At 41.4% G+C, this 27,785-nt stretch overlaps 1 protein-coding gene across 3 annotated transcripts in view; it reads right to left on the minus strand.

Annotated features, from left to right (window-relative positions):
* The window catches only part of VPS26C (VPS26 endosomal protein sorting factor C), an 81,446-nt gene that overhangs the window by 23,796 nt on the left and 29,865 nt on the right, over positions 1–27,785 (minus strand). The window contains exons 5-8 of one of the 3 annotated variants that reach the window (XM_063089115.1): positions 26,996–27,070; positions 23,568–23,699; positions 23,135–23,287; positions 19,607–19,834 (exon numbers count right to left, since the gene is read on the minus strand). In XM_063089115.1, coding sequence (XP_062945185.1) covers positions 19,823–19,834; positions 23,135–23,287; positions 23,568–23,699; positions 26,996–27,070 — 372 coding nt within the window. In that variant the 3' untranslated portion in view covers positions 19,607–19,822. Of the gene's footprint in view, positions 1–19,606; positions 19,835–23,134; positions 23,288–23,548; positions 23,700–26,995; positions 27,071–27,785 lie in introns of those variants that run through there. The other 2 variants (XM_063089107.1, XM_063089097.1) reach the window with 2 other exon arrangements.

A 27,785-nucleotide genomic window follows, 5' to 3' on the forward strand; every position in this document is an offset into this window, starting at 1 on the left:
GCCCTTTGTCCAATTAAGAAAGTTTCTTTCGTATTTCTAAGTCTGTGGAGAGTTTTTGGGTTTTTTTTTTGTTTTTTGTTTTGATCATTAATAGATGATGAATTGTCAAATTTTTTAGTGAGCGTGATTTTTCTCTTCTATTCTGTTAATATGGTAAATCACAATGATTAACTTTCAAAATGTTGAACCTCTGATTAAACCCTATTTGTTCATGATTTATATATTGCTGCATTAAACTTGATAATATTCATAGATTTTCATATCTACATTCATAAGGGATATAGTCTGTAATTTTCTTTGTTGAGTTGTTTGTGTCAGGATGTCATATTTTGGTTTTGTTGGCCATGTAAAATAAGTTGTGAAGTTTTTCCTTCATCTCTATTTTCTGAAAGTTTTTACAATATTGAATATTATTTCTTCATTAAATGTTTGATAGTTTTGATTTTTGTCTGTGGGAAAGGTTAAGAAAAAATTGTTAAAGCGTATCTATTTTATTATTTATTTTAAATTGACAAGCATTGTACATATTTATAGGATACAGCTACATTTCAATTCATGTATACAATGTGTGAAGATCAAATCAGGGTAATTAGCATATTCATCATCAGAACAATTTATCATTTCTCTGTGATGAAAACATCTGAGTGCCTCTCTTGTATCCATTAGAGAGCATACAATAAATTCTTGTTAATTGTAGATAACTAGCACTAATGTACACCACTAGGACTTATTTTCCCATCTGGCTGTAATTTTGTGTTCATTAACCAACCTTTCCTTATCCCCTCCTTCCCATCCTCTAATAACCACAATTCTGCTCTCTGCTTCTAAAAACACAACTTTTTTTTAGCTCCCACATGTGAGAACATGCAGTATTTATCTTTTCATGCCTGACTTATTTAACTTAACATAATGTCTTCAAGGCTCATTCATGTTGCTTCAAATGACCGGATTTCATTCTTTTTCATGGCTGAGTAGTATTGTGAATATGTATCACATTTTCTTTATCCACTCATCTATCAATGGACACCTAGGTTGATTTCACATATTGGCTAGTGTGAATAGTGCTGCAATAAACAAGGGGGTGCAGGTATCTCTTTGGTATGCTGATTTCTGGAAAGTTTTTTTAAATAATAAATTCATCTAATAGATATGACTATTCCAATTGTCCATTTCTTTTTGAATCAGATACGGTAATCAGTGTCTCTCAAGGAATGTTTTCAGTTCATCTAAATTGTTGAATTTATTGAAGTAAAATTGTTTAACTATTTTCTTAGTATCCTTTTAATGTCTATAGGACCTGTTGATATTTCTTCATTCCTACTATTTGTTATTTGTATTCTCTCAGTTTTCTCTTCATTGGCATTGCCAGTTTATCTATTTTGCAAATCTTTTCAAGGAACAAATTTTTGACTTTAACTTTTTCTATTATTTATTGATTTTCTTCTTCTAGCTTCTTAGATCATTGGTTTTAAACTTATTATCTTTTCTGGTATATGCATATAAAATTATAAACTTTCCCTTAAAGAGTGCTTTAGCTGCATCTTACACATTTTGATGTTTTATGTTTTCATTTAGTTCAAAATGTTTTCTAAATTCTATCTTCTTTGACCCACAGATTATTTAGAAGTGTGCTTAATTTCCAATATTTGGAGTTTTTCTAAATATCTTATTGTTATTGATTCCTACTATAATTCAATTATGATGTGAGAACATACTTTGTATGACTTGAACCCTTTTAAATTTATTGAGATGTTTTATGGCCTAGCAAACAAATGAAGATGTTCAGAAGTGGTTTCCAAGTTTTCAATATTTATATTGTCTTGTTTTTATGTGTTTTTTTTCGGTTTCTTTCTTTCTTTCTTTCTTTTTTTTTTTTTGGTGTATTTTTAAAATCTAATTATTCTATCAATTACCAAGTGTTAAAATTTTTGATTATATTGTGGATTTGTCTATTTCTCCCTTTGGTTGTTACTGCTTTTTTCATCTTCAATCTACTGTTAATTTCTTTCAGTGAATTTTTACTTTCAGTTATTACATTGTTCAGTTCTAGCATTTCTATTTTTTGTAGTTTTCATCTCTATGCTAAAATTTCCCATCTGTTCATTCAATAAGACAATATTTTCCTTTAATTCTTTGAACATCAATTTTCATTCTTTGAACATATTTATAATAGCTTCTTTAACCTGGGCAGGGAAAACCCATACAATATCCCCCAGTGACATGGCTCAGTGACATGGGAGAGGTGGGGGCCTGTATTCATTTCCTAGAGTAGCTGTAACAAATTACCACATTTAGTGTCTTAAAACAACAGTTTATTTTCTCACAGCTCTGGAGACCTGAAGTCTGAAATCAGTATCACTGCATCAAAATCAAGGTGTCAGCTTCCCTTGGGAAGCTCTAGGAGAGAATCTGTTCCCTGCCTCTTACATTTTCTGGTGGGCTGCCTCCAATCCTTGATTTGTATTGTGACCATACTATTCCAGTCTTCAAGGTCAGCCCTCTCAAATCTTTCTCTGCTCTATCTGCACACTGTCTTCTCCCCTGTGTGTTACTTCTCTCTTTGACTCCCTCTTATAAGGGTACATATGATTGTATTTTAGGGCCTGTCCTGATAAAAAAAAAAAATCTCCTCACCTAAATTTCCTGAATTTAATCACATCTCCAAAGATTCTTATACTTGAACACAGTATGTATTTACAGGTTCCAGAGATTAGGACCTGATATCTACTCCAGGGGCTAGAGAGAGGAGGCAAAATGAGAAAGCATGTTCAACAGGACAAAAGTGGGCTGAGACCTAGGCATCCCAACCCCAGCTTGGGGCCTGGGAGAGCTCACCTGAGCAGGTGAGTCCACAGGGGCCTGCCAAATAGTAGAGGGTCCTGGGAAAGGGCCTAGGAGGTTTCCCCAGGGTGTCTGAGTCTGTGTAACCAGTGTAGGGATTTGAAACACTGTCAAAGAGAGAAGCAATCTAGGGGCAAACTCGGGGTGTGAGGGTACAACAGGAATTCAAGGCTGCAGAAGTATGAGTGTGAAGCTGAGAGCTGTGAGAAGAAGCTGAGAGCTGGGCGGTGGGTGGCCTCGAGGAAAGGAGCTGGAATTCAACCTGTAGGGCAGTGTTTCTCAGCATGGGTTGTTGAGAAACAACACCCCTGGGGTGGTGGCATTTTAGATATATGTGGGGATGTTTTGGGTGGTCACTCTGACCAGGTCAGGTGGAGAGGGCTGGGTATCTGGGGCACTATACAATGAGCCAGACCATCCCATAGAATGAAGACTAGTTCTTTGCCCAGGAAGACTTTCCCAAGTCCCACCAAGCTCAGCCTATATCAGTGCTGCTGTCCAGTGATGTCAGCCACCTATATAATTTTGAGATTTCTAGTAACTAAATTTAAAACGTAAAAATAAGCAAGTAAAATTAATTTTAGCAATATATTTTATGTAACCTGGTATTTAAAATATTATTTGAACATAAAACAATATAAAAATTATTGAGGTATTTTAATTTTTTTTAACTCCAGGTCTATAACATCAAGAGTAGCCATATTTCAAGTGCTCAGTGGCCATGTGTGACTAATGACTCATGGCTACTGTACTGGAAAGTACAGGTTGAGACCCTCACTTCATTTTATATATAAACACTATCTTTTAAGTTCTAATGTACTTGAAGTTTCCAGGAATGCTGTTACTGTGCAAATAGAGGCTTAAAGTTTGATTGTACTTTTCCCCCTGAACTTTACCAAGACTTGTTCACTGTTTTGCAAAGTAGTATCGTCCAACAGCCCCCACTCCTCCCTGGTCATGGTATTTGAGTCTCCAACACACATCTGAATCAGCTACATTTGCAGCTGTCACATTCATGGTGATTCTACCTGTGGGTCCAAGCACTGAGTACTTCAATATTGTCTTGACAACTTTCAGTTTATCTGTGCCTGAGCATCTACATATTTAAATACATATTCATTATTATTTTAAAATACATTTTAAAATTTTTTTTATCACAGTTGAGCATTATGTTGATTTTTAAAAAATTATGTTTGAAGGTAGCTTATTCTATGTATAAATTTCATATCAGGTTACTGTAAGAGATATTTAAACATAAATTAATATTGACCTGTTGTTAGTCATGAAAATATTAGTTATAAATAAAAGTATAAGTACTAGTTATAACAAGTAATATTGGGTGTCAGTGCTGGCAGCAGGGGAAAGCCACTGGAGGGCATTTAGCAGAGGAAGGAGGTCCTGGGTTTAGGTTTCAAGTCTGTCTCTCTCTGGAAGCAGAGTAGAAACCACAACTGGTCTCTCTTGTAGGGGTGGAGAAAAAGGGACAGATTTGCTTTATTTGCTTTATGAAAGACACACCAGAGTTCTCTGCATGTAGAAAACTTGATAGTATCTTCAGATTATTTCATAAGGTAAAGACTTTCCTAGAAAATATTTCCTACCACTTAAGGTGACTTCTTAAATGCCATTTTTTTTCTTACTAAACCCCTACTTTATATAGTAGGATCTCCTTTCATCCTGCCGTCTTGGAATGCAATTCTTGGTTTAATCTAATAACACCTACTGCATCTTCTGAGCTTCCTCTGTTGAGAATTTTTCTCTAGATCCCTTAAAGCTGGGTGGAAGCATAAATGAATTACCTGAAGATCCAAAGAGCATCATACAATGAAATCCCTTAGTTTCCAGTTACACAACAACGTGCTTCATAGAAAAATATATTTTATACTTTTATCTAATGGCAGTAAAAATAAAACAACACTTGTTAGTATGGATGTAGTAACTAGTAGAAAATGAAAATTTATTTCCAGGATATTACAAACATTAATGCAGAAACCCACAGACCCTTTACGTCTCTTTTCTCCTGGCTCCTGTCAGTTTCTGTTTTATGGTCTGATTTACCCTAAAGTGAGAGGCCCATGAAAACAGGGGCCCCTAATTTTTAGCACAATGCCTACCCCATGGCAAGTGAGCAATAAATAGTTAAATTGCTCTATGTACATCTGCCTCTTAATTTCCCATTGTGAGGGAATAATAATGACCACCATTTACTCAGCGTTTTTTATGGGCCAGCCTCTGTCCAGGTGTTTGAGTCCTTACAGCAACCCTTCACAGTGACAGTTATGGTCCATATTTTACAGATGAGGAAAGAGTTCTCTTTCCATTTGCCACAGAGGCAAGCCTAGTGATTTATATGCAATCACTAACTAAATATAGGTTGAGCTAACTTAGGTTTTAACTTCATCTGTTTTTCAAAACAATGGCCAATTCAACTGTACTAAGCACAGGTTGGTGATCTCATTAGGTCCTCTCTAGGTGCTGCTTCTTGTTCTTACTTAGCAAACGTTTGTTGAGTATCTGCTCCGTGCAAGTACTGGAAGAGGGAAACGTGGAGAAGCCATTCATGCTCTGCAATGTGAGGTGGGCCTGGGGGGAAGGGTAGGGAAACCTTGTTCTCCCCATATTACTGTTGCATATCTGAGAGCAAAGTTATCAAGCTGGTCAGAAAGCACCATCCTCGATGCCTGAAGCACCAACGCAGGCCGAGACCCTCCAACTGGCTGCACATTGGAATCACCTGGGAAGCATTAACAGGTGCAACTTCTGGTTCTAGCCTTGATGACACGCATAATTGGACATATTGTGGCCCTTTGGGCTTTTAGAAGCCCCACCCCAGGAACTTCGAACATGCTGCCAAGGTTGAGAACTAGAGTACTTGGGGGTAAGATGTTGCATGGTTGCCACTTGGACAACTGATGAATTGCATGCACACCAGGCTTGGAAGGATCTTGCTTGAGAAGTGTCCCAATTACCTCCCTCCCTGTAGTCAGGGACCTATTTGGGGAGTAGCAGTGGCTGACAGTATGAGCTTCAACACTCACCACTAGGTAATCTTAGACAAGTTATGCTGACCCCTTCATGCTTCAGTATTACAGTCTGTAAGACGGGGACACGGCTGTTGTGTGATTTAGGTGAGTTAATGCACATAACGCTAGAAAATTTCCTGGCACATGGCAAGCTCTAGGTAAGTGTTAGCTGTTGTTACAAACAACATGTCAGATGAGAGACTCTAACTTTCCTACCGTGAGAGAATTTCAAGCAGAACAAAAAGTGACAGCTGCTAGAATTTGAATGCAGCCCCTCCAAAATTCAGGTGTTGAAATTTAATGGCCAACAGGATGGTTTTAAGAGGGGGGGCCTTTAAGAGGTGATTAGGTATGGAGGGCTCCTCCCTCATGAATGGGGTCAAGGCCTTTATTAAAGAGGCTTCATGTAGCAGTGTTTGTTGCTTGGTCTTCTGCACTGTGCTATGTGAGGACACAGTGTTTCTCCCCTGTGGGGGATGCAGCAATGAGGCCATCTTGGAAGCAGATAGCAGCCTTCACAAGACATCCGAACCTGCCAGTGCCTTCACCTTGCACTTCCCAGCCTCCAGAACTGTGAGGAAATAAATTTCTGTTCTTCATAAATTACCTGGTCTCAGGTGTTTTGTTATGGCAACACAAATGGTCTAAGACAACAGCCTTCCTTACTCATCCTCTCTGCTAGCCTGAGCAGCTTCATGCGGACACAGATTTTCCTACCAGTGTGGACAGGGACCAGTGGTCACGGACTCAGCTATGCGGGGGAGGCCTCAGCACCTGAGGGCCATCCTCCCATGGACTCTGAGTTGAATCATTTCTTCCTAGGTCTCACCCATTTTTCTAGTGCTTGGTTTCTGAGTACTCTGAATCCTAGTTGTTTTCTTCTGTTTCAAACAGGTTTATGTAAATCCCAGGATGAACTGTGTATCTTGGTAAAGCTTTAATGTCATAAGTAACGTGAAAATTATAGTATACTTTGCTATAAAAATTTTTTTTGTCGATTCCAGTTTCAATTTTTCCTTAATCTATACAGTATATGTGTCTGAATATGTATATGTGTGTGTATATATCCACATATATGCAAATTTAAAGTTCCGTCAACAATACTTGAGAACACCCTTTTTAAAATTTAAAATTGTGTTTGTTTTAAAAACTTTATGGATAAGGTAAAAATTCAAATACTACAGAAAGTAAAAAAAAAATAAAAACCTAAAAATAAAGAAATAAAAATCTGTTTCTCTGGATCTCTCCACCTTGGTCCCTTGCTGCAAAGGAAACCACTTCTGAAAGTTCACTGTGGATATTTCCATATCCCTGTTTGATGTGTGTCTATTTCATATATGACAATATGCAACTTTTCAAAAATTACACAAATGGTACCGTTCTACATTATTTCTGTACTTTGCTTTTCTCACTTTAAAATATATCTGATCTTTCCATATTAACACATACAAATCTATTTATCAACTATCTAGCATAACATATTGATATTGATGTAACAATCTTTTAGTTTCCATCAAATTTCAGAAAAATTCAGTCACTAATCCCACAAATATTTTTCTGTCCCCACCCAACACTGTTTTCTAGGACTTCTGTGATATGTATGTTGGACCACCTGCCATCCTGCCACAGCTCAGAGGATTGCTTTCCTTATCTGTTCAGTCCTGTCTTCCCCCTCTGTGCTTCAGGTTGTATTATTTCAGTTGCTCTTTCCCAGTTCACTGACGTTTTATTCTGTAGAGCCCATTTGTTACTAAGCCAATCCAGTGAATTTTTCATTTTAGAATTTTCATCTCTAGAAATCCATTTTATATATATACAATTATACATAATATATATTATAATAAACATATATATGTATAATTTCTTTTCTCATCATGTTCATGTTTTGCCATAACTACTTGTGCATTTTTGTAATACCTGTCTTAAATTCCTTGTCTGCTAATTGTACCATCTCTGCCATTTCTGTATGTTTCTTTTGACTGATTTTTCCTTCTATTTATGAATCACATTCTCCTGCTCTTTGGAGTGTCTAGTAATTTTGATTGCATGCTAGATATTATATATTATGATGTTGAGTGTCTGGATTTTGTGGTTTCACTTAAGAGTGTTGAGTTTGTTTTGGCTGGCAGTTAACTGCTTACAGATCAGCTTGATCCTTTCAAGGCTTCTTTTTAAGGGTTTAAAACAAATCATGGCAGGTTGGAAAGGGTTTAGAGTAACCCTTATTTTGGGGGTACTTTAGCCATAGGTGTGTTGGGATGGGCTTAGAGTAGCCTTTATTCTGTGGGTACTTTTGCCCAAGGTATGACCCTTCTAGAATCTTTACTGAATACCTCAGGTGTTCAGTGAAGTCTCTTCCCTCTGGCTGGTTGGAATTCAGATATCTCCCACCACTGTGTTAGCTCTGGGAATTATTCAGCTTAAAGATACCTAGTATTTCCTTCCTTTTTTGGAGTTTTGCTCTATGCCTATACAATTAAGTTTTTAACAACATATTATAGGGGACCCCATTCAGACTTCTGGAGCTCTTTCTCTATGTAGATTTTTCCTCTCTAGTGTTCTTACTTATAAATTTCCAGCCACCTCAGTCTACCCAAACTCCAATCTCTGACTCCTCAACTCAGTAAACTGATGAGCTCTGCTTGGTTCCCCCTCTACCTGCTATGGCCCAGAATGTGCATCCAGTCACAAAGCCTGGGTACTCAAAGGGCTCACCTTCTTTATTTTCCCTGTTCTCAGAGATGTCAGTCCTGCACGAATTGTTTCAATGTCTAAACACAGGCGTTTTAGATTTTTGTCTAGTTTTCTAATTGTTTATGATAAAAACAAGTCTGGTACCAGTTATTCGTTCATGAGTTGAAACAGAAGTTCCTAAACATTATTTTTTAAATTTGTACCTTTCATTATCTGTAATTATAATCTCCATAAAGACATCAATGTTGATCTGTAAACAAAGATCTGGGTTGTGTTTAGGCATATAAGTTATGAATACATCTTATTTAAATTTTTAAAATTAAAAATATTGTAAAAGCATGTATCATTATATCACACAATTCATTCAAACTAAGAGGCTGAAGGATATATTGCAGGTGTTTAAAGATTGCCTAGATTAAAACATTTGACAAGATGAGAATACTTATCTTTCTCTTTCATCTAATTAGTTAATTAATTTATCTATTTATTATTTTGTGACAGTGATGTAAAGCTACTCGACTATGCCAGTTGTAGGGTTAGGCAATTCATAACTAAAACCAAAACGTTTCACTATTTTAGTTATATTTAGTTATTTTAGTTATACTAAGTTTCCATTTGTATTGTCAGGGTGAAGGCTCAGACCCTTCAAACCCCTTGTACAGACTGAGTCACCAGACCCCTCACATGCAGGTCCACACTAGGTAATTGGGAAAGATCCTGGCAGCCATTGGCAGATGACACAAGATCAGTCCTTAGAAGTAGCAGCAGCAGCAGCAGCAGCAGCAGTGGCCTCTTGGGGCATCCTAGGGGAACTGGCAGCAACAGCCTTCAGCAGCAGTAGCAGCCTCCCTGTGCCCCCCACCCCGAGGCATCCCGGGGGCGGGGGACACCATAGATCAGAGCCACTCATCCTTTATACTTAAGTTGTAACCCAGGACACCTGGGCACACATGTGCAATTACATTAGGCAATAACCAAGGAACACCTGGGCACATGTGCATATTTACATCAAATGCTTGGCAAGACTGTGAACATCTGAGGGGCCCTGACCATTTTCCTATATTTTCCCTAAAAGTGATTAGTAAAAAGACACACCACATATAATTTGATACTTATGATGGAGCAGAACCAAGTTTGAGACTTACTTAATGTTGTTTGCTTGTCTCAATAGGATTCATTGGCAACAGATTCTTTATCTCCCTGAGTCATAAATATTTTGTACCCTTTTGTTTCTATTGTGAGCAGAGAACAGAAATTTGTTACATACAGCCTGAATAAGCAAAGGATTATTCTTAGGCCATGTGATTTGCATTATCATTTTTCTGATTTCATAGATTTCTGAATCAAAGAAAAGGTTTATATAATTTTGTTCCCACATTTCCCTTAAAGAGAACTTATACCTTTTAATTTAATAGAAACCATGGTTTCTCCCCCTATTACTAGGTATCCAAGGCTACAGCAGTGGCAGATAAATAGTATTGCCGAATAAGCATGTTTGTATATATGAAGAAATTAATAAGGACATTTTTTTTCATGTTTATTGACCCCATGCTATTTTTTTCTTTTGTGAATTGCTATTTTCTTTCTTTTGTGAAGTACATGTTAACCTACTTTTCTTCTGGGGTGTTCATATTTTTCCTAATGATTTGTAAAAGTACTCATGTTAATGATATTATTTGCATGTCATTATGTGATAAATATTTTTCCAGCTTTGTCTTTTCACTTTTAACTTATAGAAAATTAAATATTAAAGTTTTTTACTTTTCCCATCAATATTTTCTTCATGATTTTTGCCCTAGGTGTCATGCTCTAAAATTTTCACCATCTAACAGTTATATATTATCTGTGTCTTCTTTTGGTATTATTACAATGTGACTATTTACTTTTACATCTTTACACCTTTGGAATTTACTTTCTTTTAAGGTGAACATTGGCAGTATTTTAAACATGATTTATAATATTACCAATTCTGCAACTGACTTGAAATGCCATTTTACAATAAACTAAATTCTTATATATAAACCTGGGTCTAATTATGGATTTTATATTTGTTTAATTGTCTCTTCTGGCACCACTACCACTGTTTTAATTCTTTGTCTCTTTTTTAATACTAATATCTGGCTTGGTGCATTACCTTTTAATATTTTTTCATTTTCAAACTTTAATGAAGTTTGGACATATTTATTCTTTCACATAAACTTTAGATGCGAGAAAATATTACATTAGGATTTTGTATAGAATAAAGATAAATGTTAAAATTTTCAAATTATTTGGGAACCGATATCTTTATAATTGAGTCTTTTTGACAAATGGTATTGAAACAACTGGATACGCACATGAATAGGACGAAGTAGATCCCTACTTCATACCATACAAAAAAATTATCTCAAAGTTGATCACAGACATAAATCTAATAGCTAAAACTATAAAACTCTTAAATGTAAGTTTTTATGATCCTTGCATTAAGCAGTGGTTTAGATATGACACCAAATCACAGTGACAGAGGAATAGATAACTGGACTACCTAAAAGTGTAAACTTTTATGCTGAAAACTGTACCACCAAGAAGGTGAAAAGACAAATCACATAATAGAATGTACTTGTAAATCATGTATCTCAGAGGGACTTGTATCCAGAATATATAAAAAAGTCTTACAACTTAATACAAAAAAGACAATCCTATTGAATAATGGGAAAAGGATCTGACAGAGTTTGGATGTGTCATCCCCCCAAACTCATGTGGAAATCTGATCCCCAATGTGGCAGTGTTAGGAGCTGTTTGGGTCATAGGGGTAGATCCTTCATGAATGGATTAATGCTCTCCCTGGGGGGTGGGGGTAGTGAGTGAATTCTTGCTCTATTAGTTCCTGCAAGAGCTGGCTGTTTAACACTCTGGCACCTCCCCTCTCTCTCATGCTTCCTCTTGCCACGTGATCTGCTTATACCTGCTGGCTTCCCGCCATTTTCTGCCATGAATAGAAGCAGCCTGAGGCCCATGTCAAATGCAGCTGTCCCAGAATCGTAAGCCAAATAAACCTCTGTTCTTTAAAAATTACCCAGTTTCAGGTATTCTGTTATAGCAACACAAAAATGGACTAATACATAAAATTGGTACCAAGGGGTGAGGTGTTGCTATACAGATACCTGAAAATGTGAAAGTGGCTTTGGAACTGGGTAATGAGCAAAGATTGGAGGAGTTTAGAGGACTCAGAAGAAGACAAAAAGATGAGGAAAAGTTTGGAACATTTTAAAGATTTGTTAAATGGTTGTGACCAGAATGATGATAGAAATGTGGACAGTAAAGGCCATGCTGCTGCTGATGTCTCAGATAGAAATGAGGAACTTTGCTGCACTGTGTCCATGCCCCAGGACTTTGTGGAAGGTGGAAGTTAAGAGTTGTGAACCAGAATGTTTGGCAGAAGAAATTTCCAAGCAGCAAAGCATTAAGGAAGCTGCATGGCTACTTGCAACAGTCTATGCTGAGTTATGGCAGAAAAAGCATGATGTAAAGCCAGAATTTAAAAGGGAAGCAGAGCGTAAATATTTGGAAAACTTGCAGCCTGGCCATGTGGTAGAGAAGCAGAGAGCAGGAGAAAAATGCCAGGGGTGAAGGAGATAGACTGATTGCTAGACATTAGCATGGCAGTGAGGCAGCCAGGTGCTAACAACCAAGACAATGCAAGAAGGCCCTGAGGGCATTTCAGAAATCTGGAAGGGTGCCCCTCCCATCACAGACCCAGAGGACTAGAAGGACCGAGTTGTTCTGGAGGACAGACCTGTGTTCTGGAGGACAGACCTGGGGTGAACTGCCGTTGAGAACCTGCTCCCTGCATCCCCCAGCTGCTCTGGCTGGAGCAGCCTTGCCTCAAGCAGCCCCAAGTGGGGTTCATGCAGCAGCTCTGGCTAACACAAGCCGGAAACCTTGGTGGTGTCTATGTGATGTTAAATCTGCAGAACATGAGAGCAGTGGAGGCAAGGCAGCCTCCACCCAGATTTCAGAGGACATATGGAAAAGTGTGGGGGCCCAGGCAGAGAGCTGCTGCAGGGGAGGAACTGCTGCGGAGGCCATCTACTAGAGCAATGCGAAGCAGAAATGTGGGGTCAGAGCCCCCACATAGAACCCCCACCAGGGAAACATCTAGTAGATCCAAGACAGCAGGGCTGCGACCAGGGTCCCAGAACTGTAGGGCCACTGGCAATGTGCATTTCTCCTTTCTTCTGGCCTATTCCTCCATTTTAGAATGCGAGTGTGTACCCAATGTCTGTTCTACCCTTGTATCTTGGAAGTAGACAAATTTGTTTTTGATTTTACAAGTTCACAGCTGGAAGGAGTTTTGCCTTTGGTCTCAGATGAGACTTTGGACTCAAGTTGATGCTGGAACAAGCTAAGATTTTTGGGACTGTTGGGATGGAATGACTGTATTTTGTGAGTGAGACTGACATGAGTTTTGGTGGGCTAGGGGCGAAATGACAGTTTGGATGTGTTGTTCCCTGCAAACTCATGTGGAAATCTGATCCCCAATGTGGCAGTGTTGGGAGCTGTTTGAGTCATGGGGGCAGATCCCTCATGAATGGATTAATGCTCTCCCTGACAGTTGGGGGTTGTGAGTTCTCGCTCTACCAGTTCCTGTGAGAGCTGGTTAGTTAAAGCACCCTGGCACTTCCCCTCTCTCTTGCTTCTTCTCGCTGTGATCTGCTTGTACCTGCCTGCTGCCCGTGGTTTTCTGCCATGAGTAGAAGCAGCCTCAGGCCCATGCCAGATGCAGCTGTCCCAGAATTGTAAGCTGTTTTAGTCTGTTTTGTGTTAGAATACCTGCAACTGGGTAATTTATAAAGAACAGAGGTTTATTTGGCTTATGATTCTGGGACAGCTGCATCTGGCATGGGCCTGAGGCTGCTTCTACTCATGGCAGAAAACCACAGGCAGCTGGCAGGTACAAGCAGATCACAGTGAGAAGAAGCAAGAGAGAGAGAGAGGGGAGGTGCCAGGGTGCTTTAACCAACCAGCTCTCACAGGAGCTGGTAGAGCGAGAACTCACTCACCACCCCTCCTCCCTCAGCGAAATTTTCTGTATTAAGTCCATTTTTGTTACTTATAACAAAATACCCGGAACTGAGTGATTTATAAAGAAAAATGATATTTATTCCTTAAACTTTCTGAGGCTGGGAAGTCCAAAGTCCATCTGGTGGTGGTGACAGTGACCCAGGGGCCTCACATTGAAAGATGGTGGAAGCAGAGAGGGAGAGCGAGACTGTCCTCTTCTTTTAATGACCTCAGAACCACGATCCTGACCACCATTTTTAATCCATTCACTATATCACGGCCCTACAATCTAATCACCTCTTCAAGGCCCCACCTTTCAATTACTGTAATAGGATCTCTCACCCCCTTAAGAGTCACAGTGGGGGCTAAGTTTCTAATACATAAAACTTGGGGAACACAATTCAAGCTTCAATGAGTTTGGGGGGTACATAATTCAATCCACTACACTGGGTAATTTATAAAAAACAAGAGATTTATTTCTTATAGTTCTGGAGGCTGGGCAGTCCAAGGTCAAGGGGCCCACATCTGGTGAGAGCTTTCTTGCTACATCATCCCTTGGTGGAAGGCAGAGAGCAAGAGATCCAACTAACAGCCCAAGCACTTTTATAAATGGCTTTAAGCCGTTCATGAGAGTGGAACCCTCAAGACATAAACACTTCCCATTAAGCCCCACCTCCCAACACTGCTGCGCTGGGGATTAGGTTTCCAACACATGCTTTTGGGGGGACATTTTCAAACCACAGCAGAGACAGAAAGTAAATTAGTGGTTGCTGAAGTGAGGAGGAGAATTAGGACTGACTGCTAATGGGTTGTGTTTCTTTTTGGGGTGAAAAAATGTTTTAAACTTAGACTGTAGTGATGCTTACACAACTCTGTGAAATACTAAAAAACACTGAATTGTATACTTTAAATGGATGAATTTTATGGCCCATAAATTTCAATAAAGATGTTAACAAAAAAGAATAGATCCCTTTTGGGTATGATACCCTCTATAAGATTCTCTCCTTTCGTATGTTTGAGATTTCCAAAATAAAAGAATATACACTTTATGGCATCCATCAAGATGATCATATATCTTTTCTCCTCTCACTGATTAATGTGCTAAGTTACATTAATAGATTGCCTAGTATTGAAGTGCACTTGCATACCTGAAATAGACCTCCCTTTTTGGTCATAATATATTGGCCTTTTAATGCACTGAAAAATCAACTTGCTAATATATTATTTAGGATTTCTGCATTCATATTGGTAAGAGATATAGGTTTGTTGTTTTTCATGCTTTGTCAATGTGGCACTGCTGCTGGTTTTCAGTTTTCCCTTCTAAAACCTTTTAAGTTAGGCAATGACTACACAGAACAAATACTATTTATGTTTCTTTGCAGCTATGTGTGGCCATGTAAATTCTTGATATGGGCAGAAGTGTCACAGGGCAGCTTCTGGGAACTTTCTTTAGTAGAGAGCTGGCACTTGGCCTTTGCCCCCTTTTTTGCCTTCATCCCATCTCCCATCCTGCTGCCCGATGCAGATGTGATGGCTGAAACTAGCTGCTACTATCCTAGTCCATGAAGACAAGGGCCATACCCTAAAAAGGTGGCACAGTGAGCTGGAAGTAGCCTGGGTGGCTAAGGAATTCATGGCTGTAAGCTGCCATCCCAACTCTGTACTGCTTACCTGTGGGCTTTTATGTTAGTCTTGTTTAAGCCACTCTTACTTTGGGTCACCCTTATTCACAGATAAACCTAATCCCAAAGGATAGGTCAAGTTTGGTATTAGGACTATGCCAGCTTCATAAAATAAATAGGGAGGCTTTTCATCTTTATACGAATTTTCCAGTTTTTGCTTTTATATCAGTTAATTCTTGTTTTTCTCATTACTCTTTCCTCTTTATTTTCTTGTTTTTCTAGACTCTGGTGCAATAACAAACACTTTCAAGGACAAAGTTTTGGTTTCCTCTTTGAAGAATGTTATAAAATTTGCAAGTGGTTGCATTAAATTTGATTTCCCTTTTGGTATTAATATATATTTTATTGCACTATAATAGAGTATGTGGCTTGGGCAATTTCTACTTACTAAAATTTGAGGATTTTTTTTTTGTGGCAAGAATATATAATGGATTTTTGCAACATTTCCATGGATTAAAAAAGATATGTATTTGCTATAAGATGTAAAGGGACATGGTGGTGAAAATATATTCATTTCTTAAACTTATCTCATGGTTTTTATGTATCGAATTTTGAATTTGACTTTTGACTTTGGGTTTTCTAAATACATGCTGATGTTGAAAATGGTTTTAAAAGAAAAATGAATATTTAAGATTTTAGTTTTTTGCTCTTTCCTACCCCTTGCCACAGCTATGCTTGAAAGCATCCTTTTCTTTGTGTATATGCTGCAGTGTGTCTGGGCTGCTGTCCCAGCCTCCCCAGGCCGTCCCATTCCTTTCACTTAAGACCCAGAGGTTGTGGACAAGAGCCTGGCAAATGGATTCCCTTTCCTTGACTACAATTCCCTCATCTGGAAAATGGGGATAATAGTTCCTTCCTCATAGCATTGCTACAACAATGAAATAACACAGGAACAGCACTTATTACAGGGCCTACTCCAGAATAATAACTAATGTTCACAGAGCTATTACCCTCACTAGACCAAAATCCATAGCTGGTATCTATTAACACATCAGCAATTTAAATAAAAAACCACAGTTGAGCTCCCTTGAGCAGAAGCCATGTGGACTACTTCCCTGTGGGAGGGAGGTGTTAGCCTCACTGGAAGTGGTACTTCCTGCAAGTTTTGAGGCTATCAGGGGACTGGCACTAGACAGCTGCACAGTCCCATTAGCACACACCCTGCCCTCCTGCTGTGACTCTCCTCTCAAAACACAGGACGAAAGGGTAGATCTCTGTTGTCATAACAATTTGCTCTTGGTACTAAGTTGCCATTTCTCTCTGGGAAAGCCATGACTTACCCTTTTCAATCGCTGGGACAGTGAAAGCCGCCCAGTGTCCTTCTGCCCTTAGTCAGAGAAGTTTAGTCAGGCAGGGCGGGGCTAAATGAGTGTGGGGTCACACCCTAGCCTGGAGCTTGACCTCAGGCTGAGTCTCTTGAAGCCACGTCTTGGCTCAGAGGATGGTCAGGAAGATTAAATGAGCCAGTTATCTGTCCAACTCAGAGCACCTCAGGCTCCACGTGAGGCCGAGTGACAACAGTGAGGCCCGGGGATTCCTTCCATAACCAGCTCCCGGGCCAGGTGGGCTGTCTAACCTAGACTCCAACCACGCTCTGCTGCAACGAACCCGCCACAGGACTGGCCTTCTCCTGCCAGCCCCCAGGGACTGACTTCCCACACATGCTCCACTGGGACACAGGTGCCGCCAGCCCTCCCAGTCGCGGGCTACCGGGCTTAGCCATGTGACCAGGCCTAGCTGCATAAGAGCCTTGGAAATTAGTGCTGAGGCAGGGACCACAGTACAGAAAAATATTTCTGAAAAGAAAGGGGGAATCAGAAAGAGACTGGCAGACCACTGGCAATCTGCTACAGCTGTCCAGTCAGTTAGCATATGGACAGTTTTTGGGTTTTTTTCCCCCCTTCCTTTCTTTCCATCTCCTGACTTTCTTATCTTGCTTGCTGAGTGGAAAACAAGACTGTTAAAGGCTAATCAGTACCTTGCAAGACTAACAGTTCTTCTTTGAGTCTTGCAGAATTCCAAGAAGTGACCAAGGCCAGCCAGAGCCCTGAAGAGCTATACAGACTTTGCAAAGCTGATGCCACCCTGAAGCAAATCAAAATCTGGCAGGACCCTAAGACAGAAACCAGACAGAGCCTTGGCAAGACTTTTTACCTAGCTCCTTGCAAGAAGCCCCCACAGCTCACCGCCCCCTCCCTCCTGCTTTTCACTTCCAGCTTCTTACCCCATAAAACCCCTTGGTAAAACTGAGCCTGGGAGCCAATTTTAGCCTGGCTGTCTCCTCAGGCCTGAATGAAGCTTCCTATCTTGCACCAACATTTGGGGACTTATGAGTCAACTGCTTCTGAGCACAGAGCAGCCAAACTTGGGGGCCAGTAACAATCTCAGCCCCCCAGTTTTATAAAGGGTAATTCAGACTCAGATGCAAGAATTATGACAAGGACAGAAATTGACTGGAAGTTTCCCCTTGCCCAACAAGCTGCCTGAGCAGGTGGGTTTGTGACCGACACCAATGTGGCTGAGATTAGAGCCAGGCCCCATTTCTGCTGGGGTAATCCCAGAGCTAAGAATCAAAATGTGTTCTTGCAAAACAAGCATTTCCAAAATAACTTATTGTTTTAGATTCACCATTCACAGCCTCTTTCCTTCATTTCTCCTTCCTTTCCTCACCTCTTGCTCTAATTGGAGAACTTGACAACTATGAGCCTCCAACAATGGACACCCCCAAAGCCAGCCAGCACAATATCAGCAGAGTTGCTGTCCAAGACAGCCAAACATTTAAGTTTTGTTTAATAACCAATTATGAAGATGTCAGACCAAGAAGTGGAAGGAAATGGCCAGCTTGAGTCTCTTATCTGGGCCGCTCAGGGTTGAAAGAAATGTTAAAAGTGGCAGGGGCTGGCTGGCAGCTCTTCAGGTAGTAATTATCCTCTAAGGAGAACACTCATCATATTTATATCCATAAAGTCAGTTTACTAAAGAAATTATACAGAAATATATGTCCCAAACCTTTTCTCAAAATTGTCATCTACCTTTTTTTAATTCATTAAACATTTTTATTTCATTAAAAATTACTTCTTCCTTAAAAATTGCCCAGGAAGTATGGCCTCTTTATTTTCTGCTACTTGTTTTAAACACATCATCAAGGACAGGTAATTATTAATGTCATGTGAACATAAAAGAACACTTATATACCAGAAATGTATTCTCTGAGAACCAACTTTCAAGTGACTCAGATAATAAGCTTTATCAGTTTCACTGGTGAAGCCCTAGGATAAAACAGTGCCTAAATCAGGTTTGTTCACCCTCAGCATCACATGTCACCAAACATCATGATGGGACAATGTACGTAGAGCCTGCCTTGCCCAGGCCTAGCCAGAAGGAGCAACTATGAAGAAGGCCAGTTAGTGTGCACAGCAGCATGGCTTATTTTTGAGGTCTCATTAATTGTGGGCCAACAAAACAATGGTAGGATTTGAAGGAGGAATGTATCACCACAGACTTGACATACGCTGTGAGCCATGATGGGAGGTGGAGGAAAGACCCTGGCTCAAAACCAGGTCCCACGGGTAGATTAGAGACAGGCAAACTCATCAAGTCAGGGCCATTTTCCTGGGACCACCCCGTGGGGAGGGGCCTTCATCCACGCACCCTGGGCACTGATCTGGCATTCAGAATCCATCCATTAACAACAGGAGCAAACATACATTTTTTCCCCCTGACATAAGTTTGCATTTAAATATATTCTGGGAATCTGGAAGCATGAGATTTTATGCCAGTTTTTCAGGCTTCAGAAACACTCTAGCACCAGCCATCAATACCAAATCCCCTCACTCCTTTGAGAGCAAGGAACACTTTTTCCCAGTTCTCTAAAAATGTGAAGTTATAGTAAAAAAATGTTATAAAAAGAACTAGAGAATAGAGTAGGAGAAAAAAGCTCCACATTTCCTGCAGATGCCACTTGCACTCCTCTGTGGTGGGTATCTACAACAAACTTCATAAGCAATGAGTACACCTGCAGCCGTACTGGATGTCCCCTGGCCACAGACCCTCTGCTGTCGGGAGTCTCGGCCACATCCATTAGCAAGCTGGAGAGAGGTTCCTATTGTCCCTATGATCTCACTTTCCAGCAAAGCTCAAACTGCTGTTACAACTGCTTTACTGAATCTAGAAAGGAATAGGTGAGTCAGGGGCCATAGGAAGTGTTTCCAGTGAAATGATCTTGCAAACAGCAGTAAGCAATCCTGTTGAATTTCAAATAAAAGGTCTGATTAGAATACCTGTTGGAGGTAGGAGCCTTGAGGAAATGAGGAAGAGTAACTATAATTTGAAGAGTCAGATTCATTTCTGATACAGAATAATCACAAAAACAAGTATGTGCTGCCGGCTTTGGCTCCCTGTAAACGTCAGAGAACCAGCTGGATTTCCACATGGCCACTCCCATGCTCTGCACTTCTCTCCTCGTGGCCTATGTCCTGCAAAGCTTCAGTGGGAAGTTCTCCGTGATGAGGTGATCAGCATGAAAAAGCACAACGATGTTTACCTCGAATTCTAAGGAGAGGAGAGAGAGGGTTTATACCCATGCACCAAGCAGCGGAAACCAACGCCAACCCCACTAAGGCGCAGCGAGCTCTGGGAGTGAGGGAGCACCCAGGCGCTATTTGGGTTTCTGCATTTATGTTCCATGCAATGACACCCTGAGCTTTCAGCAAAACCTGTGATGATAACTATACCAATGTCTGACTACCTTTGCAAATTTTCTCTAAGTAAATGTCTTCTCACCTTGTGAAAGTAAGTCATCGGGGTACCCCAACCACACTTTCCTTATCTTTTTTCTTTACTAAAGAGGATATTCTAGAATCCTTTCAATTTGTTTGTATTCTTTTATTTTATTTTTACAATTTCTACAGTTCTTAATGGAACATCAGACTCCCAACTGGCCTGCAGCTGTCTGGGTACATCTCCTATCCCCAAGTGAGAAATAGTCTTCAGAAATGGCATAGTTTAATTGTTGTTCCTTTGGGTGCCACTTGATTTATCTGAAACACCTGTTTCCACATTCATCTCTCCCTTTCGGTATACAAGATTCTTCCCACCAGCACTTTAGCTGCTATGGGTAAGCCTTGCTGATTGCAATGAAAGGAGCGTGTGTGAAGAGACAGCTCCCTGAAGAAACATATGCCCCGTGTCCTTCCCCAGTGTCACATGGAGGTAGGAAGGGAGTGCCGTGTGGGCAGAGAAGCAGGCAGTGACAGATGAGAGCACTGAGCATCACCGCAACAAGCTCAGCTTTTGGAGGGGCTTCGACTGGGATGATAGCAACATTCTCATGTGGGGTTGTCTGCTTCTGACTGCACATCAGCCATGACAGAGTCCTGCACCAGCAGTGCCTGACCTCTTTCTTTCCTGGCCCTGAGAATCATGACTACCCTAAAACTGCCCTTGGGGCCCTCCTGCCACCATTCTCTTCAACCGTTCCTCCACCCACATGCCCCATGGAAGTGAGGACGCCTAGCATGGAAGCCCACCTTAGGCACAGGCTTTCCTTTACAGCAGAACAGCTGCATCACGGCAGCCATTCTACCTGGGTGCTCCCTATATTCCAAGTGACTTTCACAGTCTCAGGCCTGACCGTGCATTTGAAGTCACTTGTGGTCAGCACCAACAAAGCTGAAGGGGAACATGCAGAGATGCTGCTCTTCACGCAGGATGCAGGAGTCACTCCCGAACTGGAGGTACCCAAGTCTTTTCCTTCCTGACTTGGAGCCCAGCCTCCAGGTAGGGGTGAGAAGGCAGTACAGTGCTGGGCTGGGCACAGCTGACCTCTCTCCAGACCTCTCCACAGCCAGTGGAATAGCGACCTCAGGGCCTAAGAGAGGCTGTGGCCCCTCAATGACTGACCTGGACGTCTTCCGTACAGACCTCCTAAACTAACAGCATCTGTCATTTATCAAGTCCTACACCAAACTAAACTCAACTCAGGCATGAGGCCAAGAGTATTGTTGACATCTTGGAGGGTGGACTGGGGGCACTAATTCTACGGAAGACTCATAGGCACTGCATTAAATGTTATATGGATGCTTCATTAGATTTGCTTCCTCTGCAAAATTCTGATGACTTTAATAAAAATAACATACAAAAAAATTAGGTGCTTAATGGATAGCATAGCAAGAAAAATTAAATTTTGTGCCTTCCTGAAATTTATGTAGGAAAACCAAGCTGAGAAATCAATAGCCAAGATCCTCCTCCCCAACTTAAAATTCAGGTATTCCAAACTAAAACCTGTAAGCTTCCGAATTATGTGCACAGTGAGGTGCAGAGTTGAAAAAGAAAGCCTGTGTGCTGCTTGTCCTGGAGCAGCTCCAGGCGACACATTGCCTGTGCTGAGGAGGCCAGTGTGTGGGTATGGAAATGGAGAGGGATAGCACTCTGCCCTCCGGGTCCCTGGCACCTTTGGATTTTATACCATGGGCATATACTACCTGTTCAATCACAATCATAAACTCATTTTTCGAGAAAACTTGTGGTACCTTAGCTTGGGTCAAGTTCAACCCTCCCAGGTGTCTTTCTGTAGACCTTGCTGTCCTTTCATGTCTCGTAGACAGCTGGGTGTGCTGCCTTCTTTGCTACTGACACAGGTGTCTTTACCCCATTATGATCTTGCTACAATGTTACGTTTCATAAAAAGGACCCAAATAAGTCCACTAATATTAAATTGTGCTTCTCACCCAGCAAGCTAGTTGTGCCCAAGGACGCATGGTCCACAGCAGAGGCACAGGAGAGACAAAGAAGCTTGTGGTGATTTAGTGGCAGAAGCGACGAACCTTCCCTCTCCTAAAACAAACTGGGGTGACGAAACTGCACTTATATTTTGAATTACATTAACTGGAATTATTTAAAGAAAAATCAGAGTGTAATTAAAAAGAGATTCTCATGGACTGATAATGATTAACGCACACTCTAAGATTCAGGGGGAAGATGAGGCTAATGAAAACGTACAGCCTTAGGGATAAGTCCTCATTTTGCAGTGAAGCTGTGTGAGAGCAGAAGTAGTTACCAACCCCCCTTATCACACACGTGCATTTCCCAGTGAGCCTCAGGCCTGCCTCAGAAGGATGTCACAAAAAAGCCCGGGGAACCCTTTCTGTGGTCTTTCCCATCAGTCTGCAGAAAATCGCATCAGTTAGGACTGGAGTCATGCATTGTCCCTTCCTACCAGGTCTTTGTTCCACTTGTTTGTAAGGTGGGGTGATCTCTCAAGTAAACTTCATGAACATGATGATTTTTATTAGAATGGATATACCATTAAAATATTTTGCAACAATATTTAAAACCACAGAAGTGTTCATGATATAATGTTAAGGTAAAAAAGCAGGATATAAAACTGTGTCTGTGACATGATTCAGATCTGTGGTCAAAACATTTATAGACAAATTCATGAAAAATGAGCAGAGATACCCTAAGCTGGTGGAGCTCAAAGCTTTCATGATGATTAACGTTGGCTCTGGGACTCTCACATGTTCAGGGTCTCCACTCAAGTGCCACCCTATCAGAGAAGGCAACCTGACCTCTCCATCTACACCCCTCTGCTTGCTTATTCCTTACTCCTCACAACTTAGCATCACCTCCCCCAGTCTACACTGGCATGGTGACTGTCTGTGTCCCTATGTGACAAAGTAAGCTCCACAAGAGCCAGGTCTGCTCGCTGCTGTTCCCCAGTGCAGGAAGAGCAGCTTCTTAGGCGGCTGAATGCTCTGAGCTCTGTGGCCCACAGCAGACCAGGCGCTGAGGGTCCTTGCAGGGGCCTTACCCTTCATAGGATCCCAGCAGAGCAGAGAGTGAGCAGCTTACCCACTTTGAAGTTGGTAGTTTCCAGCGTAGGGCAGGTGAACAGCCTGGGGAAGACCATGTGTATGGGGACAGAGAGGCTCCGACAGACATCCCCATCGGCGATCTGAATATTCTGAATCTCTGTGGCGTCACGGGCATAGCCTTCTGCACATCCTGGAGGAAGGAGGAAACGTCACATGTCACACGGTTGGGAAACTGCACATATGAGAATGAGCTGAGCAACACTTTGGCCCTGTGAGATGCTACATCAACACCCTCACCTATTTCTCCAGACTGCTCTGAAGGACTCTCGAGAGTTCCCTTCCCTTCCTCATCCCACTTTGCTCAGACAGACATTTACTGCCATGGAGAGACATGCTCTCTTGCCCCCACCCGCATCATCTGATGCAGCCTGCAGCCATGAGAGGCCCTTACCGCAGGTCTCCACACGCACCAGCTGCAGCTCGATGCTGCGGACCGCGGCCTCCGAGGTCTCCACCACCAGCTCTCCTGTTAGTGGCTGCGTGATGACACAGTTAGTGGAGTCAAGATGTCCTCTGATGAGAAATTTGGGGAGCAAGGCTCTCTAAAACAAAACAAAAACAAACACAGCAGAAACAGAGGGAAAAAGGGGAGTTTACTTGATTGTTACTTCAGTACAAGAACCGAAAACACAGTGAGGTCATTATTACACAATCCATGGGGACCCTGTTTTACAAAATGGGGAAAGAGGGACAACGTGCTTATATCTTCTTTCAGGGTGGACATTAACAGACTAAACTATTTAACAACTCTATACATACACAGGGCACCTGACACCACCTGACATACCAGAATGACCAGGTATCTCAGAGAATCATCCTAATTGCCTAGACTCAGATCTGGGAAGTTCTTTCTTACCGTGAAATAAGATAGAAAAACATCTGCGGAAGTTGCCAGTGTTTAAGGATAACCACTTAAAAATATAAAGAGGTTTTAAACAGATAATCTATTTAAAAATGTTCCCAATTATGCAATTTCAGAAAGCCAAGACACTTATTTTATTTCAAGGAAATTTAAAGAGGTTAATGCTTGATGTTAATGCTTAATGAGAAGCTTATGGAGCTTTACTCTGTAGACACAAGAAACTGACCAAGGGAACAGACAATGATCTTGTGGGAAACACAAACCTAGAGTTAGACAACTGTCTCAGCCACCTTGACCTCTGGCTGTGTCCCAATTACTGAAGGTATCAGAGTTTAGTACCCCACTGTCCAACAGAAATATAATGCAAGCCACAAATCTGAGCCACATATGCAATTTAAACTTTTCTAGTAGCCACATTTTTTTAAAAAGGTAAAATTAACTAATATATCCAGAACATTATCACTTCTACATCCCATATAATCAATATAAAAAATTATGAGTAATGTTTTACATTCTCTTTTTCATACTGAGTCTTTGAAATCTGATCAGTATTTTACACTTGCGGCTCATCTCAACTCAGACCAGGTACATCTCCAGCATCAATGGCCACGTGTGGCTGGTGGCCACTGGATTGGATGGCCCAGCTCTAGAAATGAAGAGCAAGACAGCTCTGGACCTGGGGGCCCCCAAAGGCACTGACCTCTAAAGAAATCTGGGTTCAAGATAGAGTTTTAGAAATAATTAAAAGCTATTTGTTCAGAAAAATAAAAAGCAGTAGCAATTCATATGAGAATTCTTTTAGGTAACTGATGAAAAAAGAAAAAATTTCAAGGTCCAGCTCAAGATACTGACTAAATGCTCATTTTTCTTCTCCTCCCACTGACATGATATTAACATACACAAGTATAAACAAACCTACACTGTTTTCTGAGTCTGCTCTCCAGCCCTCCTGTGGTTTCTGTAAGCTATCTCATACCCTTCTAATAAATCCCTTTCCTACTTAAAAAACAAAACAAAATAAAAACCACCAGTGGTATTTTGTGAGTAAGCAATTTTATTGTATTTGCTTTACGAGTTATTTTTTCATTTTCCAACAATCAACGCGAGTGGTTCTATCATATTAAAAGTCCTTTCCATTTATAAATAAATAAGCACACAAACTCACATCTAGGAAAGCCATAAGCTGTAAGGGATGCCCCCTGGGGACTATCCCAGTGAAGCACTTCTGTCAGATGAAAAGGGGATTGATAGTGAAGCTCCAGAGTTCAGGGAAAACACCCCCCCCAGCTAGCAGAGAGAACCATGAGGGAGTGTGCCCAGTGTGGCTGTGTCCTCTACCCATGATCAGAGGCAGGGGGCCTAGGGAAGGGGCAGTGGGGGTACCACTGGGTAACTCATCAGGAGGTAGTGAAACTGCAAAAGGCTAGTGCCACAGTCTCCCTCAAAGGGCACTTCCCACCCTGAAGACTGAAAGCAGCCTTGGGCCAAGGCAGGGTAGATGTCCTGAGTCATTTATGGCCACAGTGCAGGACAGTGAGCCCCTGGACCCAGAAGACAAGCCAACTGCACACACCTCCCTCCCCTGTGCAACACTCAGGGACTCCTCTGTGCTCCTTTGGTTATATGTGTCATAATCAGGAGACAGACTCTCACCTGGGCTAAGGATAGTCTTATTAACAATACCAGGCACACTAGATCCTCATCTGTAAATATAAACTGACAACCAAGAATCAATAAACATTTGAGGAAATAAAAGCGAGAAAAAGAGGCACACACTCAAAAAACAGAAGAACCAGCCCCCAAGAAACACAGTTGATACAGGAAACAGATGAAAGGACACTGTACCTGCAATGAAGGAAGAGGCTATCTTGAAGAAGAAATAGTGCTTAGGAGTGAATTACATGATTGTTGAAGTAAATACTTAAAAACAGATGGCTAAATAGATGGGGGAGAGAAATTGGAATGGCCGCTGGGGTCACATGCTCTCAGAGACTGGGGAAGGGAGAGAAGAGGAATAGATGGGAGTGGCTGTTTCCTTCCTAAACCTTCTGAAAGGCTCCCTACGATACACCCCTGCCTCAGCTGTACCTCCTGAGGGACGAAGCCAATCATCACCCCTGTACCCCAATCCTCCCAAACTTGCCCTTAACCTGCTTCTAATCAGTATGTTCTAGTGGGCAAAATGCAGAAATAGAGAAAGGAAGAAAAGTTATGTCCAGAAAGAACTGCAGAGTTTCACTGCTTTCTTTGAGACAGATATCATTCAAAAACATCTGGAGAAAATTTATGGCAACAGATGAGAGAGAGTACCAGTTCAAGAGAGTACCACACACAGTTTTGGCCTGGGCCAAATTAACAGCTCAGTCCACACAGCTTGGTCAGCTAGGCTTGACCAGGGGCTGCCATCAAGAGCCAGACTGCCCTGGTCCCGATGCAGGAGGTGGGGAAGGCCAGTGCCGAGGGCTTCTGGGTCCTTGCCACCTCTGCCCCTGCCACACGGAATCCACTGCTGAAGGAAACCACCAGAACCTTCAAAAAGCACTTTGCTGACCGTCCTCTGTCAGACAGGAATGCTGGTGAGAGAAACTGCAAACTAACTTCAGCAGAGGATGACAAGAGGCCTGGAGGCCGGGCACAGGCCTTGGCGGACTACAAGAAATAAAGGGCACAGCTACTGTGACAGGCAGCAGTGGCCTTGGCCCTCGGTGCAGTAAAACTGAGAGAAGACAATAAAAATTAATACATGCACACCTCCCTGAGGAACTTTAAAAAAGAATTCTTCTCCTAAGTAATTAATTACTGAGTGCAAAGAGAAATCAAATCAAAAAAATACACTAATTTGGGTACAGACAATAATCAGGAATTTCTTCTCACTGATGACTGGACACCCACATGTGAACACCTAGGCAATGGCTGCTTGGGGGTTCTGGCTACTAGGAAAATACTCGTGGCATTTTAGAGTGAGGGACGTGTTACCTCTTTGACATTCTGTAAGGTTTCAGGTGTGATGGTGAAGTCCACAGGACTTGGAGTCCACTTCCCCTTCTGAGGCTAAAACAGGAGGTAAAACCATAATCAGTAGGGTGAAGGCCAAGAACTATGCAGGTCAACAGGCTGTCCCGTTTTAAAAAACAAATAGCGGCATAACCAACCAGGGGACTTGGTGCTAAGAGGAGGACACCCAGATTCCAAACACAGTTCTGCCAAAAAACAATGTTGTGCTCTTTGTCAAATCTCTCTATCCCCTTGGGACTCAGCTTCCTTATCTGTAAAATGAGGGCACAGACATCTCAATCTCTAAGGTCTCTAACAGGCTCCGAAATTTAAAATTAGATCTAAGAAACATAGTGGTAGTATTGGGAGGAATTTACTTTAAACCTTTCAGAACAAGAGCTAACCCTGGAGTTGGCACAATGACCCCATGAAGTACTATTCACACCCACAGCTGGTCCCCATGTCACAGATGAGGAAACATGAGGCAGAGCTAAAGTGCAGAGATAAGAATCAAAGCCAGGTAGTGTGGCCAGTGCCATTAGCCATTGAGCTTTACAGCTGTGTCTCTGGAAGAATCACACCTATAAAATAATGAATTACAACTGTTACCATAATTAATTAGCAATGAGCATCTCTGTATGACATAATTCAAAAACCCATCAACACAGCCAAGCTTCATTACCACCTGTCTGGCATTTTTTACCCAGGCGCCAGGATCCAAAAGGCCACTGACGTCCAGCGAGCCAGGTTGAGGAAGGGCACGAACTCATGT

The sequence above is a fragment of the Cynocephalus volans genome, chromosome 1, assembly GCF_027409185.1.
Source record: "Cynocephalus volans isolate mCynVol1 chromosome 1, mCynVol1.pri, whole genome shotgun sequence".
Classification (NCBI taxonomy): domain Eukaryota; kingdom Metazoa; phylum Chordata; class Mammalia; order Dermoptera; family Cynocephalidae; genus Cynocephalus; species Cynocephalus volans.